This window comes from Thalassophryne amazonica, chromosome 8 (assembly GCF_902500255.1).
Source record: "Thalassophryne amazonica chromosome 8, fThaAma1.1, whole genome shotgun sequence".
Taxonomy (NCBI): domain Eukaryota; kingdom Metazoa; phylum Chordata; class Actinopteri; order Batrachoidiformes; family Batrachoididae; genus Thalassophryne; species Thalassophryne amazonica.
The window spans coordinates 107,950,047-107,967,057 of record NC_047110.1 but is presented as its reverse complement, the minus strand read 5'-3'; the positions used below and the strand labels follow the sequence as shown (position 1 = coordinate 107,967,057).

Genomic DNA, 17,011 nt, shown 5'->3' with positions numbered 1-17,011 from the left:
GGCAGCTTGATGTTGCTGTGCTCAGTTATTTTTACACCCCTGTTCAATGCCAGATTATGATTTAAGGGATTCAGATCCAGACTGTGTTTAGATTGACATTGATTTTATGTTTTAGCTGGATGAGTGTGAAATGACAGGAATGAAAATAAGCACGTCCAAATCTGAGACCATGGTCCTTTCTCAGAAAAGGGTCGACTGTCCCTTTTGGCTCAGGGAAGAGTTATTGCCCCAAGTGGAAGAGTTTAAGTTTCTTGGGGTCTTGTAGATAAGTTGGGATAGGTCATTTCATTTTTTTTTTTTTTCATTTTCATTTAACTTTTATTTTACCAGGGAAGTCCCATTGAGATTAAAAACCTCTTTTTCAAGGGAGCCCTGGCCAAGATGCAGCAATAAAAATATAGTTACAATATAACAAATAAATAAATAAATTAATTAATTAAAACAAGTACATGTGAAGGAGGCTGTCTCAAGTGCTCTCAGTCTGGCTTTAAAGTCATTTAATGTGATCAGTTCTGTAAGTTTCCAGTCCTTTTGCAAAGTGTTCCATGAAGAAGGGGCAGAGAAGGTGAAGGACCTTTTTCCAGTTTCAGTGCGGACATAAGGAACAGAGAGTAGCAAATGTTCATTGGAACATAAACCATAAGAATAAACACTTCTGTGTGATTAAGTTCCAGATGTATGAGGGCAGTAATCCAAGCATGGCCTTATAAATAAAAGTATACCAGTGGATCAACCCCCTGGTGGACAAAGAAGGCCATCTCACTTGAGAATACAGTTCACAATGATGATTCAGGGTCCTACAGTTCGTAATGAACCTCAAGGAAGCATGATATACAGAGTCAGTCTTTCTCAGGCACTGAGCTGAAGCATTCATATATAACAGGTCTCCATAATCTAAAATAGATTAAAAAAAAAGTTGCAGTGAGAAGGCGCTTTCTAACCTCAAATTGAAAAACATTTATTTTGAAAGAAAAATCCCAGTTTCAGTTTGAGTTTCTTCACAAAATTCTCGATGTGGGGTTTGAAGGTAAGAGTGTCGTCAAGCAAGATAAGATATTTGTATGAATGAACCACCACAATTTCATTTCCCTCAAGCGTGGACACTGTAGAGGCAGTTTGAGGACCTTTTCTAGAATTTGAAAATAACATGAGTTTAGTTTTGTCAGAGTTAAGGACAAGTTTTAGTTGCAGCAGTTTATGCTGCACCACATCAAAAGCTTTTTGCAAAGATTTGATAGCATTGACCGGGGATGAACCAAAGCAGTAAATGATATAATCAGCATAAAAAATGCATACTGGCATCAGAGACATTATGTCCTAAATCATTTACATACATGAATAATAACAAAGGTCCTAATACAGAACCCTGTGGCACCCCTTTGTGAATACTCGCACATTCACAACGCATCACATTTAATACACTGGCTCCTGTCACTCAAATAATTTATGAACCAGAAAACTACAAACAAACTACAGGTCGGAGCGTTAGCTCGACAGATGGATTGGGGTGACGTCTGATGTTTTATAAATGCTGTACTGGACCATCATGGTGAAGAGGGAGCTGAGCCAGAAGGCAAGACTCTCAATCAACCAGTTGATTGATGCTCCTATCCTCACCTCTCATCATGAACTTTGGGGAATAACCAAAAGAATAAGGTCGCAGATACAACTGGTGGAAATGAAGTTCCTTTGTCAGGTATCTGGGCTTACACTCTGGAACAGGCTGAGAAGCTCAACTATCTGAGAGGTACTCTGAGTTGAGCTGCTGCTTCTTCACATTGAAAGGAGCCAGCTGAGGTGGTTCAGGTATCTGGTGACGGGACATGCTGGAGGGATTATATTTCCCAGATGGCTTGGGAATGCCTCGGGATCCCCGTGGAAGTTAGAGGACTTGACTGAGCATAGGGAAGTGGGGACGAGCTGCTTGGTCTCCTGCCTGGACCCAGATAAGCAGCAGAAAATGACTAAATTAAATATTTAACTGAAGAGGAACGCGTCTTATTATTACTATAATTTGGAACTCTATAAATAAATTGAATTATTTTTCCATACAGTAAAATTATGGCCTCTAGCTGAAGGGATGAATAAATTAGAGTGTAATTGGACAGATGATACGGCTGCTGGCTTCATATCTACATCACAGGTGGTTGATGAATGGCCCTCTGGGTACAAATCGGTGCATGTTTCTTTGTGAAATGACATTTTACAAAAGCGTCCAGAGCACGTAGGTGCAGGAGATGAATTAGACATTGTGTTACATGTAGTCACCTTTAGATGACGCTGTTTGTTTCTCTGGGTAGCATGATCATGCACGTGAGCGTGTTTGTGTGCCTGTGCCTGTGCTCCCTTGTTTCAGCCTGAGCTCGAGTGGATTTTTTCCGAGTGAGTTACAACATCGTGTCCCAGTCATCCATCTGCTCCAGAGACTCCATGCAGCTGTAATTGCATTAGTGCAGGGTTGATTTTTTTTTTTATTAGACACCTTTTCCCAAAGTCCCCAGGCTCATTTTCCTTTATTAGACTGAGTTTGGAAAGACAATACAGCGACTCATGGTGCCTTGTGCACGGACCCTGCAGGCAAAACTTCTTTCCAAAGTGAGCGAGTGTGAAGTGCAAACAACTGAGAGCACTCAGCGGAGTTTTAGGAGGACTGGTGAAAGCTGTCTTTATCTTCCTCACCAAAACTTCAGTCTAGGCTCTGCAAAAGAAATAAGTCCTCTATTGACCCTGAGGTTCACTGGTGCCCGTGCTTATCCCTGGGTGACTCACCCTGGATGGGATGCCAGTCCATAGCATGTTACTTCTCCGACCGAGTACCAAGGCAAACACTTACACCTGGGTGGACTGAGACAATGTGAATGAGTCCCTTTTCCAAGGACAAAGATAGTAGCCTAGGCTTCAAGGTCATGAGTGAATAGATGGAGCAATACACACTATAATGCAAAAACAACAAATGGTATCAACTCCACAAATTAAAAAGGGCGCATGATTTTTTGATGAAGTCAATAAAATTTACAAAACTCTGGATGCACCATATTAAACAAAATGCAACTTTGTTTTGCTTACGTAATATTAAATAAGATGAGATGAACTTTATTGATCTCACAGAGGAGAAATTCACATGTTAGCTCTTAAAAAACACACAAGGTGGGTGCAAGTAGAGGAAAATGTCCATCAAACAGCGTGTGGAAAGATAAGCATTAATAATAATACTTGTAACAGTACAAAACATAAGAAATGAGGTAGAAATAGAATATGTATGTGTATGTATATATATATATATATATATATATATATATATATATATATATATATATATATATACATACACACACACGTGTGCATATGTGTGTATATATATATATATACATATATATACATATATATATACACAATATACCTTAGACATGTCTGCCACCTCCTGGCAGTTAATAGGTGCTGGGTGTTGGTGGATTAGGAGCAGGTGTGGCTTTTAGTGAGACACAGAAATGTAGTAAATCATAGTGAATATGTTCTAACACTCACATAGCAGCCAAACCTCCACACGACTCTGTGGAAAGGATTTTGTATGCATGTAGACATGTAAGAAAAATAAAGAGAGGGAGTTGGTTGAGTGGGAGAAATTCACTAAATCCAAGAAATAGTCATTTTCTGATTAATAGTGGTTATGGTCTAAAATTGAAATGACACAATCAGAAGTTCACACAACTCTGCAGAAAGGATTGTGTAGGAATGTATAGCCAGTTTTTCTGTCAGAGAGAGAGAGATTACGTTGTAGCTACATTTTTCTGACATGGAGGGAGAGGGAAGGAAAGATTTAAATTATTTTCTTTATTATATATTATATTTATTATTCTTTATTATTCTTTATTCTTTATTATTTTATTATTTTAACAGTGATTATGATCTACAGTTCAAATGTCACACTCTTCCTTCTCTCTCAGCATGTGTTTGGTTTTGATGTTAGCCGTAGCTTGGTTTATTTTCTTCTGTCATCTCTAAAGCGGATGTCTGCTGGCCACCGAGGCTGCCGCCGTTTGTGTGCAGCTGTGAAGAAAATGTGTGCAAAAAAGAAAAGCCATTATGCAAATAAATTGCCTTACTAAATCAGTCATTAGGAAGCAGATATATTTGTGTTCATCACGATTTGTGCTTTTATGTGATGTTAAAGGCGTCTGCTAAAAACAAAGTAATGGGCAGCTGCTGCTTTACAGATCAGCCAGCAGCACTTTTGGAACGTTGTGCCATTAGTCTGAGAAAATGATTAAACAAATACATTTCCATCACTGCATAATTACTTTATGGCTGCTTGAAGAATCGTTTAAATTCTTTATGCGATAATGGCAAATTATGTTTTTATTTCATCAAACCTTTCCATTACCATTTGGGATCTTCTGATCACACAGTTTCTTTTTTTGACAACCAATTCTGAGTCTGATACCGATACTTTATACTTTAAACAGAATTTATCTGTAAATAACAGTGTTCCAGATCACTAAGTTGTCACTGCAGTATTTTAAAAATGTTTGTCAAACCCCTGCAGGAATGAACCACCTTCATCGCATTTTTAATGTGTTCATACAGCAGTAACAGGGTGAAACCTGCAGACTTTGCTGCTTCTTTATCAGCTGCTGATTCTTAGCTCCATTCTCACTTTCAAACAAGAAAGTCATTTTAATCAAAACAACTGCCCAACATTTGTTTTTGTAATGCTGATGTCTTATAAATATAATAGTTAATGGGCTAAAGTTTGTCCAGCAGAACAATAAGAGGTGAACTCACCAAACTAAGTGGAAATACTTGCTTAAAAGACAAACACATTCGAAGTCTTTCATGCAGACTTTGTTTTGCAGTCAAATTTAGAACAAAATTACACACAAAACATAGGTGACAATAAATGTAAATATCAATGAATCAAAATTGAGGTAGTGGTGTATTTCAATGTTTTTACATTGCAATTTTACAAACATAAAATGAATGTATTCAGACAGGAACGCAAACTGGGTTGTACAGAACAGTCAGGTGCTTAACAGTTGAGAACATAAAGTAGCTGAAGAAAGGGATTAAATAAAAAGAGATGGCCAACACATATACAGGGCTGGAAATTTGAATCTGCCTGGTCATATCCACAGCCTCAGCCTAAGCGTGTTGTTGTTTTGCTGAGTGTGCTGTGGCTGTGCTGTGCTGAGTGTGCTGTAGAAAGGGATTAAATAAACAGAGATGGCCAACGCATATACAGGGCTGGAAATTTGAATCTGCCTGGTCATATCCACAGCCTCAGCCTAAGCGTGTTGTTGTTTTGCTGAGTGTGCTGTGGCTGTGCTGTGCTGAGTGTGCTGTAGAAAGGGATTAAATAAACAGAGATGGCCAACGCATATACAGGGCTGGAAATTTGAATCTGCCTGGTCATACCCACAGCCGGCTATTTGGGGGTAATTTTCAGTTCAACATTTTAAAAAAATGGTACCAGTTTGTTCCCTATGTCATGAGAATTCAGAATATATATAGTTTTTTAGGGCTACATATTATAGTTTGGGAGTTTATCACACTGTATGGTCTTACATAAATGGCTATTTTGGGGGTAATTTTCAGTTCAACTTAAAAAAAAATGGTATCAGTTTGTTCCCCATGTCACGAGGATTCAGAATATATATATAGTTTGGGAGTTTATCCCGGACAGACAGACGTAGCCCTTTATGTATATATATTTATGTACCTATGCACAAAATGTGAGTAAACTGCTTCTTTTAGACACTGAGCAGATGATCATTACTCACTCACCCATCTTCAACCATTTATCCAGGACTGGGTCACAGGGGAATCAATCATATGTGAGAAAAAAGTTTGAAGTATTTTGTAAAACATTTGTAAAAGATAGTAGACTTAGTAGCTTGGCGGACTTTCTGTTGCTGTTATTTTCTCACACGGTACAAACAACTCTTTCTCTCACACAAAGTATATCTTTGTCATCCAGAGCTGCTGCTGCTTCTTTCTTTCTTCTTCTTCATGTGAATAACAGCACTTCATTCAGTATACAGGAGCAGCTTGCCATGTGTAGATGCTACTATCTTGTGGCCATAGATGATAATGCAGTATTTTTTCAAATATAAGTTGCTTTGAAATATAAATTGTGGGGCCTCCCTAACTATTAATAACAATTACAAAAGTGTCATATAATTCAGAAAATATGGTATACCTCCCGAAAGCCCAAGGTCTGAAACATTGGAAAGGGTCCGGGACGACGTCTGTCATGAACCAGCATATTCTGTCATTGTGTTGTAGTTTCACTTTAAACATAGCAGGTTTTCAAGATGGCAACTTTACCTTTCTGCCATGATCTTTGACATACTTTGATGATCTCTTGTGTCTCCATGGACACTCCAATGTTATTGTACTGGCTGTGGCATCAAAATGAGGTTTTCCAAAAAGCGGTACAGTTGTGCTGAAGTTATGTCACAGTAGTTTTTGCACACATCATGTGGTTGAAGTATGACACATTTGTCTTTGCATCAGTTTGCCGCAGTTCTAGACTGTAACCTTCTGGGATGCATATCTGTGCAAATCAGAATGCAACTTTAACAGCCGACACATTGAACACTTCAATCGGTCACTGAAGAAATGTGGCACAGTATGACGTATTTTATAGAGCAGCAAGTCCTCAAAAATGGAATGACTGTGCAAGAAGAAAACCAGTGAGGGAAGCCACCAAGATACCAAGATGAAAATTGTGGAGTTTGAGTCTCCAGTGGTTGTGATTGGAGAAACTGTGCAATCTGAAACATTTTTACTGCTCTTTTGTGCACTGTAAACCCAAACAAGCTAGCAGAACTCAAAAAATACTGAGGCAGTCATTGGCACAATATGTTTGAGTTCATAAACTTAAAATCAATTGTTCCCAGAACTTAAAAGTTTAGGTTACAGTATATGCTACTTGCACCACATGATTACAATTAAATTAAAGTGTTTATTAAGTAAAAGTAAGTCTGTTCAGCTGCTCCCTTGTTTTTCACTCAGGGTCACCACAGCAGATCAGAGGTGGATCTGCATGTTGAGCTGACGCAAGTTCTACACCGGATGCCCTTCCTGACGCAGCTCCACATTACATAGTGAAACATGGCAGGAGTGGGGTTTGAAACAGGAACCTTTAATATATATATATATATATATATATATATATATATATATATATATATATATATAGGTAGTCAGGAGGATATAATTACTTAATTCTTTTAAGTTGTGCTTAAGTTATGCTTTGAAGTTTTGCTTACTTAATATACAATTAGTTCAAGTCAATCAAAAATTCTGAGTTTAATTTACTCAAATAGTAAGATCATGTTACACAAACTTGAAAAGTTTTAGTAAGTCAAACGTTTTCTTAAAACTTTGAGTTTACACAACTTAAACTTTTTAATTCATTTGAACATTTGGGTTTAGAGTGTGTGTCACAGCTACATGACAGCCAGAAAACACACACATTCATTTATTTTTAATAGTGCGTGTGAGTGTGAGTGTGCACATGCATGCATACTGGCTCAGTCTTGGAATAATAATAAGGTAGGTTTGGTCCAGATTTCCCTGAGTAAGTTTCCATATGGCATTAGCATGCCGGTTTAATAATATTGCAGTGGTTTATGCTGACAGCGCAAATACTTTTCACATCCTGTGTTATTGAACAATGTCAGCCGTCTGTAACTCGTCCACTTTCTTGTGTGATTGTGTAAGTCTTTCTTTATCATTTTATTTATTTCAGGGTTTTTTTGTGTCTAACATGGGCAAAAACTCTTTCCTCTTTATTTTTCTGCCGCAGCGTTAACCAGACAACAAACGGTAACAGATCTCTAATGGAATCGAGCGATGGCTGAATTCCGCTTCAGTGTCTGCACACAGACGTTCATGCAGCTGATGATGTCGAATCTGTTTGATTAAATGTGACAGCGTCACACTTGTGCACCACACAGGAAGTCTGCAAAGCCGTCTCCATTTTTTCTGAAACTAATTCTATTACTTATTTATGAATGTGATGTAAGAGAAAGTGCTTCATCAGTATTTTCTCTGTTTCCCATCAACTTGGAGCATCTGCTGGTTTTCCTGGAAGGAGAACTGTGCTGTGTGTTTTTCACCTTTAAGGGTTTTTGCATCTGATTTGAGCTTCTACACAGCTGTTGAACCAACTTCAAATTTAACTGAGGAGATTTTTGTGAATATATGATTTTCTGTGAAACACACACACACACACATGCGCGTGCACCTAGACAGGACAAGTTGCAATTAACCCCTTAACGCCCGAATTTATATAGCTGTATATAAAAAAAATGTTTTGTAAGTAGATGGTAAATAATGTTGAGATTATTAATTTCACTTTTGCACAAAAACTAGATAGTAATATTGGGTATTCTGGTAATGACTTTATGTTATAATGTTATAATAATAATGATGGTATGTTGCAAATTTGCGACAACGGGCATACAGGTCAATTTCGTAAGTTGCATATTTGAGTCAGAGATTGTAGCATATATGCGACGATGGGCGTTAAGGGGTTAAATGAACACAGTGGAAATGAGAATGTTGAATTTTGACCATTAAACCAGGCTTACTTGATCCTCACATCAGTATAAACAATCTGATTATATGTATTTTGCAGAATCTCTTTCTGCAGCCTCACACACATAATCTCATATTTAATCCACAATTATGACAAAGGAAGAAGCTGCATTCTGTGCAGGTTGTAGTGTACCAAAGGCATACCTTTAATATTTGGCACTGTTTTGTAGAGTGCACAAGCATGCAAGTGCATCAAAAGTATAGTGAGAGGTCAGAAGAAGAAGGAGGTATTAAAAAATATGCACTTGACAACAAATTAGGTCTAATCCAGTGATTAGGAGGATCATTGCATCAATCCCCTCATAGAAATGAGGAAAAGATGAAACTTCCCAGGTTCTGCCTCTTTTTTGCCATTCACAAAGTATTCTTGAAAAAAACAAACAAAAAAAAAGCTTCATTAAAGCTACCGTGTGTGTTATGTGTCGGACGCAGGACGGAGAACCAACCAGCGTTTGAAGGACCCAGTATGAAATAAGCAGAGCACGGTACAAAGGATAACAAAATTTAATGACATAACAGTGATGTGAAAAAATACAAACAAATAAGTGCGCGGTCTGGCGTGGTGGAATGCCGGTGTGCTCCCAGCAGCACTAACGGTCCGGAGCCAGAAATAGTTTGGATCCAAGGACCCCGCCGACACCCCCCAGGTGGCCGCGACAAACCGAGTCTGTGAAAGAAGAAACCATCATGTGAGTCCACACTCCACACACAGAGAGACCACTCAAAGGTGTACATAAACAGCAAACACTTCCTGGCTTAATCACTAATCAGCTTCCCACCCTGCAGGCATGGAACACCCAGTTCACATTCTCAACTGCAGTGGAAGCTGATTAAACGACTAACATAACAGCTCAATATAATAAGGTGTGAGGGACACCACATTTACTGACTGTACTAATGTTAGTCACAAAACCTAACGTACCTCAGGAAGTGTGCTGACGAGCGTGAGACCTCACCCCCTCCTCTTTCACAGACCATAGCATCAAACCTGGACGGTCTCTGCATCCATAATGATGAGATGGCTCTCAAGACGACGATCTCACCCGTCTGGTCACAAGGTCGAGTCTCTGGCAAATACACACTGTGTACTCCAGACTTAAATGCCACCATGCCCCAATCCATAGAGATGCACCACAGCTGTGAGTCCTGACGAGCTGCACATGATCAGCCTCAGGTGATCAGGGTGAGGTCCTGATAACTCAGCCACACAGCCACTCAGTCCTAAACGTGTGCCACCTGGAAGGAAAAACAAAAGCCAGAACAGAAGACAGAAACAAAAGGCAGCCAGGCACCCCCAGCCATACAACAGTGTGTAGGATTTAGTGTCACCCAGTCATGATTGTTCATTTTTGCTTCTTTGTTGACGGGGATTCACACGGCCTTGTGATAAACAAAATATATGATCCTCCTTTTCACAGAAATGAAGGATGTCAAATGTGTTTTCCTGCACTAGCAACCACTGGTTTCTCTTCTCTTTTTCTTTTCTTACTGTAAATGTTTATACTGTGATATGTGCTGGTTTAAGATTGTCCCAAAAATATGTCAGTTCCAGCTTCAGGCTGATCTGTTCAATGTCGTGAAAGTTGACTGTATTTTTAAGAAACCATACCAGCTGTACTTTACAGTCCTGAGGGATATTTGTTTCAGACCCATGAGATGCAGTTGTTTAAAAAAATATATAACATAAAATTACACTCAGCATTAATGAACATTAGAGATTAAACTGGTGCAGTAGAGACCACATAGTCATTGGTTTGATTCTCTTTCAAACAGGAACACCACTAAGAGGACTTGGGTAAGGTCCTTAGTCCGTAAATTGATACAACTGTAAAGTTATCATTGTAAAGTGCTTTGAGCATCTGCTATAGAAATGCAAATTTTGAAAAATACTATGATAAGTCAAATTAAATTCACGTGTCACAATGTGAAAATTATATTTTTGGATTATTGTTCAAAAGTGTGCACGAAGTGGGACAAATGGCAACTTGGTCTTATTGTATCTCCATTCAGTGCTCTGGATGACTGATACCTGTTGCCTATAAAATGTTGCGGTAATTTTTGATCCTACACGGGTGCAGTGATGATTCCTGGGTGCAGTGACGATTCCGGGGTGCAGTGATGATTCCTGGGTGCAGGGACGACTCCGTGGTGCAGTGATGATTCCTGGCTGCAGGGACGACTCCGGGGTGCAGTGACAGTTCCAGGGTGCAGTGACGGTTCCCGGGCCGTAGTGATGGTTCCGGTCTGCAGTGACGACTCCAGGGTGCAGAGATGACTCCAGGGTGCAGTGACGGTTCCGGGGTGCAGTGACGGTTCCGGGGTGCAGTGACGACACCGGGATGCAGTGACGGTTCCGGGGTGCAGTGACAACTCCGGAGTGCAGTGACGGTTCCGGGGTGCAGTGACGTTTCCGGGCTGCAGTGAACTTCTTCTTTGTGGCTCTTTGTTGAAGCAGTGAGAGTCGCCCATTGCAGAAAGGATGGACAATAACTTGATAACTCATTTTCATGCACACGCATAAACTTGCTGCCTCCAAAGATATGCACATCCACACAGTTGTTTACCTCAGAGCACTGCGGGGACGCAAGGAGGCTTCCAGGGTGATTGTGGAACCTTCAGTCAACCAGAAAAAAGGATTCTTTTGGTTTTTCTCTTCTTTTTTTTTTGCTCAGAATCTCAGTTTGTGTGTGTTTGTGAGTGTGCGTGAAAAAAGAAAGCAGTGAGGAAAACACAATAAAGGCAAATATTGAACCAGAAAGGGCGCATTTAGACGATCCAATTTAATCCTAATCAACTGCTTCCCTGCACTGAATCCATCATTTTCTTCGCCACTTTTGGCTGAATAATTACATCTGATGTGATAAGAAGCGTGAAGTGACCGCAATGTTTCTCAGAGTGAAGCTCCACACTAGACTACCAAAAAACAAGCCCACACCCATTTTGTCCTGATAAGAGATCCACTTTGTCAGGACTCTTAAGCCTCTGAAAAGGCTGTCCTTGGATGAGAGCGCTGCTGCTCTGTCATGTCTGTTTGCCGGCTTTGGCCTTTTCATTGTTTTTTCCTCTCTTTATAGTCTTCCACTCGTTGATAAATTGCCCGTCTCTCCCACTCTCTCTGCAGGGCGATGAAGTTCTGACTGTCATTAAAACGAAGGCTCAGTGGCCGGCGTGGCAGCCGCTCAACCTGTGAGTATTACTCCGTGCGGGTAACATGTCTTCACTCAGGTGCCTCATTCATCAGAAAAAGCTCCTCTTAAACCACCTGGAAATTCCTAAACTGCAGCTTTACTAAGCCACGCCTGAAAACTGACTTTATGGTGGGGACATACACAGATGAACCCGAGTCTGCTACTCCTGAGCTCCTAGAAACGAGTGTCAGTAAGCAGTATTTAGGTGAAAAAGGTTTTAGTTCTGATCACTATGATCCTGTTCAGTTCCATCATTTTTTCTTATTTCTACACACAAACTCATACACAAGCCTTGCACACTTACACCTGACTGCTGGTCTTTGATCCTAATCATTGTGCTTTGATTCTGATATTTGTTCCTGACGTTTGGCCCTGCTCACTGAGTTTTGATCTGGTCATTGTACTTTGATTCCTCACCTTTGGCCCTTGACACTGACCTTTGATCCCACTCACTGAGCTTTGATCCTGATATTGTTCCTGATTTATGGCACTGATCACTGAGCTTTGATCCCACTCACTATGCTTTGATCCTGATATTGTTCCTGATTTATGGCACTGATCACTGAGCTTTGATCCCACTCACTATGCTTTGATCCTGATATTGTTCCTGATTTATGGCACTGATCACTGAGCTTTGATCCCACTCACTATGCTTTGATCCTGATATTGTTAAATGGTAAAAGGACTGCATTTATATACTGCTTTTACATCTGCATCAGAAGCTCAAACCGCTTTCAATTTCAATTTATTTTCATTTATATAGTGCCAAATCACTCACACAGTTGTTCACAAAGTGGTGATCCTCGCCCAAAGGTGCTTCACACAAGTAAGGTCTAACCTTAGTAACCCTTAGACTAAGCACACAGGCACCAGTGGAAAGGAAAAACTCCCTCTGACAATTTGAGGAAGAACCCTCAAGCAGGCCAGACTCAAAGGGGTGACCCTCTACTTGGGCCATGCTACAGACACAATTTACAAAACAATTTACAAAACATTTCACAAAGCGAATATAAAGGAAATGTTGCTGGTGCACGGGACAGGAGGGTTTCAGAAACCCATCTCTGGATGGAGCCACAACTCAGACAGAGAGAAAAAAAACAATCAGGCGGCAAAAAGACAACAAATACAGTATAATTTGTCAGCATTAAACAACAAGAAGAACAAAAGAAATACTGAGGTGATCACTGGTCACTAGCCCTAAGCTTTACTAAAACACCCAGACTTTAGATAAAGTTGAGGCCTCGCCCTGCTCCGTTTCTGGATAAAATTAACTTATCCATCCATCCATCCATCCATCCATCCATCCATCCATCCATCCATCCATCCATCCATCCATCCATCCATCCATCCATCCATCCATCCATCCATCCATCCATCCATTTTCTTCCGCTTTATCCGGAGTCGGGTCGCGGGGGCAGCAGCTCAAGCAAAGCCTCCCAGACCTCCCGATCCGCACACACCTCCCCCAGCTCCTCCGGGGGAACCCCGAGGCGTTCCCAAGCCAGCTGAGAGACGTAGTCCCTCCAGCGTGTCCTGGGTCTTCCCCGGGGCCTCCTCCTGATGGGACGTGCCCAGAACACCTCTCCAGCGAGGCGTCAGGGGGCATCTGAAAAAGATGCCCGAGCCACCTCAGCTGGCTCCTTTCAACGTGGGGGAGCAACGGCTTGACTCCGAGCTCCTCCTGAGTGATCGAGCTCCTCACCCTATCTCTAAGGGAGCGCCCAGCCACCCTGCGGAGGAAGCTCATCTCGGCCACTTGTACTCGCGATCTTGTTCTTTCGGTCATGAGCCAAATCTCATGACCATAGGTTCAATTAGAAGAGTAAAAAGTGTAGAACTATACTATGCCAGTGTGCTAGCCATACGACAGGGAAAATAAGTGCATCTTAAGTCTGGACTTGAAAGTCTCCACAGAATCTGACTGTTTTATTGATGCAGGGAGATCATTCCACAGAACAGGGGCATGATAAGAGAAAGCTCTGTGACCCGCAGACTTTTTATTCACCCTAGGGACACAAAGTAGTCCTGCACCCTGAGAACGCAAAGCCCAGGCCGGTACGTAGGGTTTAATTAGGTCAGCTAAGTAGGGAGGTTCCAGTCCGTGACCAGTTTTATAGGCTAGTAATAGAACCTTAAAATCTGATCTCACAGGGACAGGAAGCCAGTGAAGAGACGCCAAAATGGTTGTAATGTGATCAAACTTTCTTCTTTGTGTTAAAACTGGCAGCAGCATTTTGAACCAATTGGAGAGCCCTAATGCTGGACTGCGGTAAACCAGAAAATAGAGCATTGCAGTCGTCCAATCTAGAAGAGATAAACAAATGGATCAGGGTCTCAGCATCAGCCATAGACAGGATGGGACGAATCTTTGCTATATTTCTCAGGTGGAAGAAAGCAGTCCTCGTAATATCTCTAATGTGGAGGTCAAAGGACAATGTAGAATCAAAAATTACCGCAAGGTTCTTCAATTTTGTCAGTGTGATGTATGACACACAAGCCTAGGCCAAGCATTAGGTGGTCAAATTGATACCGATGTCTCACTGGACCAAAAACCATCATTTCAGTCAACATCCAGCTTCTCACTGATGCAAGGCAATTTTCTAAGGATTTTATGTGGATGTGATTACCAGCAGTTATCGGCATGCATAACTGAGTATCATCAGCATAGCAGTGCCCAAGGGGTGCTATATAAAGGGAGAAAAGCAGGTGGCCTAAGACGGATCCCTGTGGAACCCCAAATTCCATGTCACTAAAGTTAGAGGTAGTGTTACTGTACAAAACACAGTGAGAACGACTGGTCAAGTATGACGTCAGCCATGCAAGGGCACTCCCAGTAATCCCAAAGTGATTTTCCAATATGTCCAGTAGAATATGATGATCCACGGTATCAAACGTAGCACTAAGATCTAACAGCACCAGAACCGTAGTTGTGTCTGAATCCATTGCAAGCAGAAGATCATTCACCACTGTAGTGAGAGCTGTCTCTGTGGAATGATGTTTTCTAAAAGCAGACTGCAGTGGCTCATAGAGATTATTCTCAGTAAGATAGTCTACGAGCTGCCATGACACCACTTTTTCCACAATTTTAGAGGTAAATGATAGATTTGATATCGGCCGATAGTTTGTCAATACACTAGGGTCAAGATTAGGTTTCTTAAGTAATGGTTTAATCACTGCAGATTTGAAACATTTAGGAACAGATCCAGAAGTTAAAGAAAGATTAATCATTTCCAGCACAGTTGGCCCAAGAGTGGGCCACAGGTCCTTAAACAGTTTTGTTGGTATTGGATCAAATAAGCAGGTTGTGCTTTTTGCAGATGTTATGAGTTTTGTCTGCATGCCTCGAGAGGTACTCTCAAATTCTGTAAATCTAGGTAATACCTCAGTAGTGGTGCCCACCTCAATAGCAGGGTGTAGTGGCTGGGTTAAGGCATGCTGGGATATGTTTAACCTAATGTCGTCTATTTTCATCTCAAAGTAATCCAAGAAATCTTGTGCTGTAAAAGGAGAGCAAACTAAATGGTAAATGGACTGCATTTATATAGCGCTTTTCCATTTGCATCAGATGCTCAAAGCGCTTTATAAATAATGCTTTATAAATAATGCTTTATATTCACCCTGATGTCTGGGTGAAGCAAGCAACAAGCAACTAGGGGATTAAAGACCTTGCCCAAGGGCCCTTAGTGATTTTCCAGTCAGGCTGGGATTTGAACCAAGGATCTTCTGGTCTCAAGCCCAACACCTTAACCACAAGACCATCCATCACCTCCCCAACTACAGGTGGTTGTCCATGAATAAGTGTTGCCACCACGTCACACAAGAACTTTGAGTTATGCTTGTTTTTGTTGATCAAATCAGAGTAATAGATCCACTTTGTAGCCAGCAGTGCATGCTTAAGTCTAAGATTCTCTGGTCTGAAGCCCACCGCTTAACTACTACAAGTAGATCATCACGTCCCCTCTTATATTGTTCATGACTTATGGCCCTTGTCACTGAGTTTTTGAACTTTGATCCTGATATTTTTTCCAGAGTTTTGACCCTTGACACTGAGTTTTGATCCTACTCACTGAGCTTTGAGCCTGATGTTGTTCCTGACTTATGGCCCTGGTCTCTGAGCTTTGATCCCACTCACTGAGCTTTGATCCTGACATTCGTTCTTGACCTTTGGTCCTGGTCACTGTGCTTTGACCTTACTCACTGAGCTTTGATCCTGATACTTGTTCTGGATTTCTGGTCCTGGTCACTGAGCTTTGATCCTAATTGCTGAGCTTTGATCCTAATATATGTTCCTGGTCATGTAGCTTTGATCCTAATCATCGAGCTTTGATCCGGATATTTGTTCATTTGTCATGTTCACTGATCTTTGATCCTGGTTTGTGTTCCCACACTTTGATCCTGACATTTGATCAATGTTCCTGACCTTTGATCTCAATCACTAAGCTTTTATTACTGTCTTTGATCCTAATTGGTGACCTGTGATCCCCATCAGTGAACCTCATCCCAATTTTTGTTCCTGACCTTTGATGTTTACTGACATTTGATCTTGATGATTTGTCTTTGATCTTCCTCTTACACCCAGATTGTTCAACATGGAGTCTGCTTTTTAATCTTGAGCATTCGTCTTTAATCCTGATCACAGAGCTTTCGTTGTGTAGATTGTTTTATTCACTGTTTTTCTGCCCGTCTTACTTTGATCATAATTGTAGAATCAAAGGAGTCTGAATCGAGGACCATTCACGGGTCAAGAGGTGTGCTGCACCCTGGACAGGATGCTAGACAACCGTAGGATCAAGGAACAGATTCTGACATTTTGATCCTGATTCCTGAACCAATCAACATCCCTCATGACATGATCATAGACTGAAGATCTGAAATCAAAGTAAAGGTTCACAATTTGATTTGGATCAATGCCAAAATGTGATGACCTCTGTCTCAGCTTACAGTGAAATGTGACAAACTGCTGAATTCAGAACCTGCTTTGTGGAGGTACTTAATAATGGGATAAATACTTTTAAAGTTACAAAAAATATATGAGACAAAGTCTGAGCAAATAATTTGTGTAAATTTTGATGTTACATTTTTTGGCAGTTGCTTTGCACAATGATGTTTTACGCTGTGACGCTTCCTTTATGTGGCACTTAGAGGACAGTTTGTCTGAATATCTGCATGCTGTGGCATCTCGTGCAGTCTGGAATTACTTCAAGAGCAATTAGAAACTT

General features: G+C 40.8%; 1 protein-coding gene across 2 annotated transcripts in view; it reads left to right on the top strand.

The window, feature by feature from the left end:
- LOC117516279 (spondin-1-like) overlaps positions 1-17,011 on the top strand; it is a 253,559-nt gene that overhangs the window by 176,595 nt on the left and 59,953 nt on the right. For both annotated transcript variants that reach the window (XM_034177214.1, XM_034177215.1), the window contains exon 7: positions 11,726-11,790. In XM_034177214.1, the coding sequence (XP_034033105.1) occupies positions 11,726-11,790 (65 nt within the window). The remainder of the gene's footprint in view (positions 1-11,725; positions 11,791-17,011) is intronic.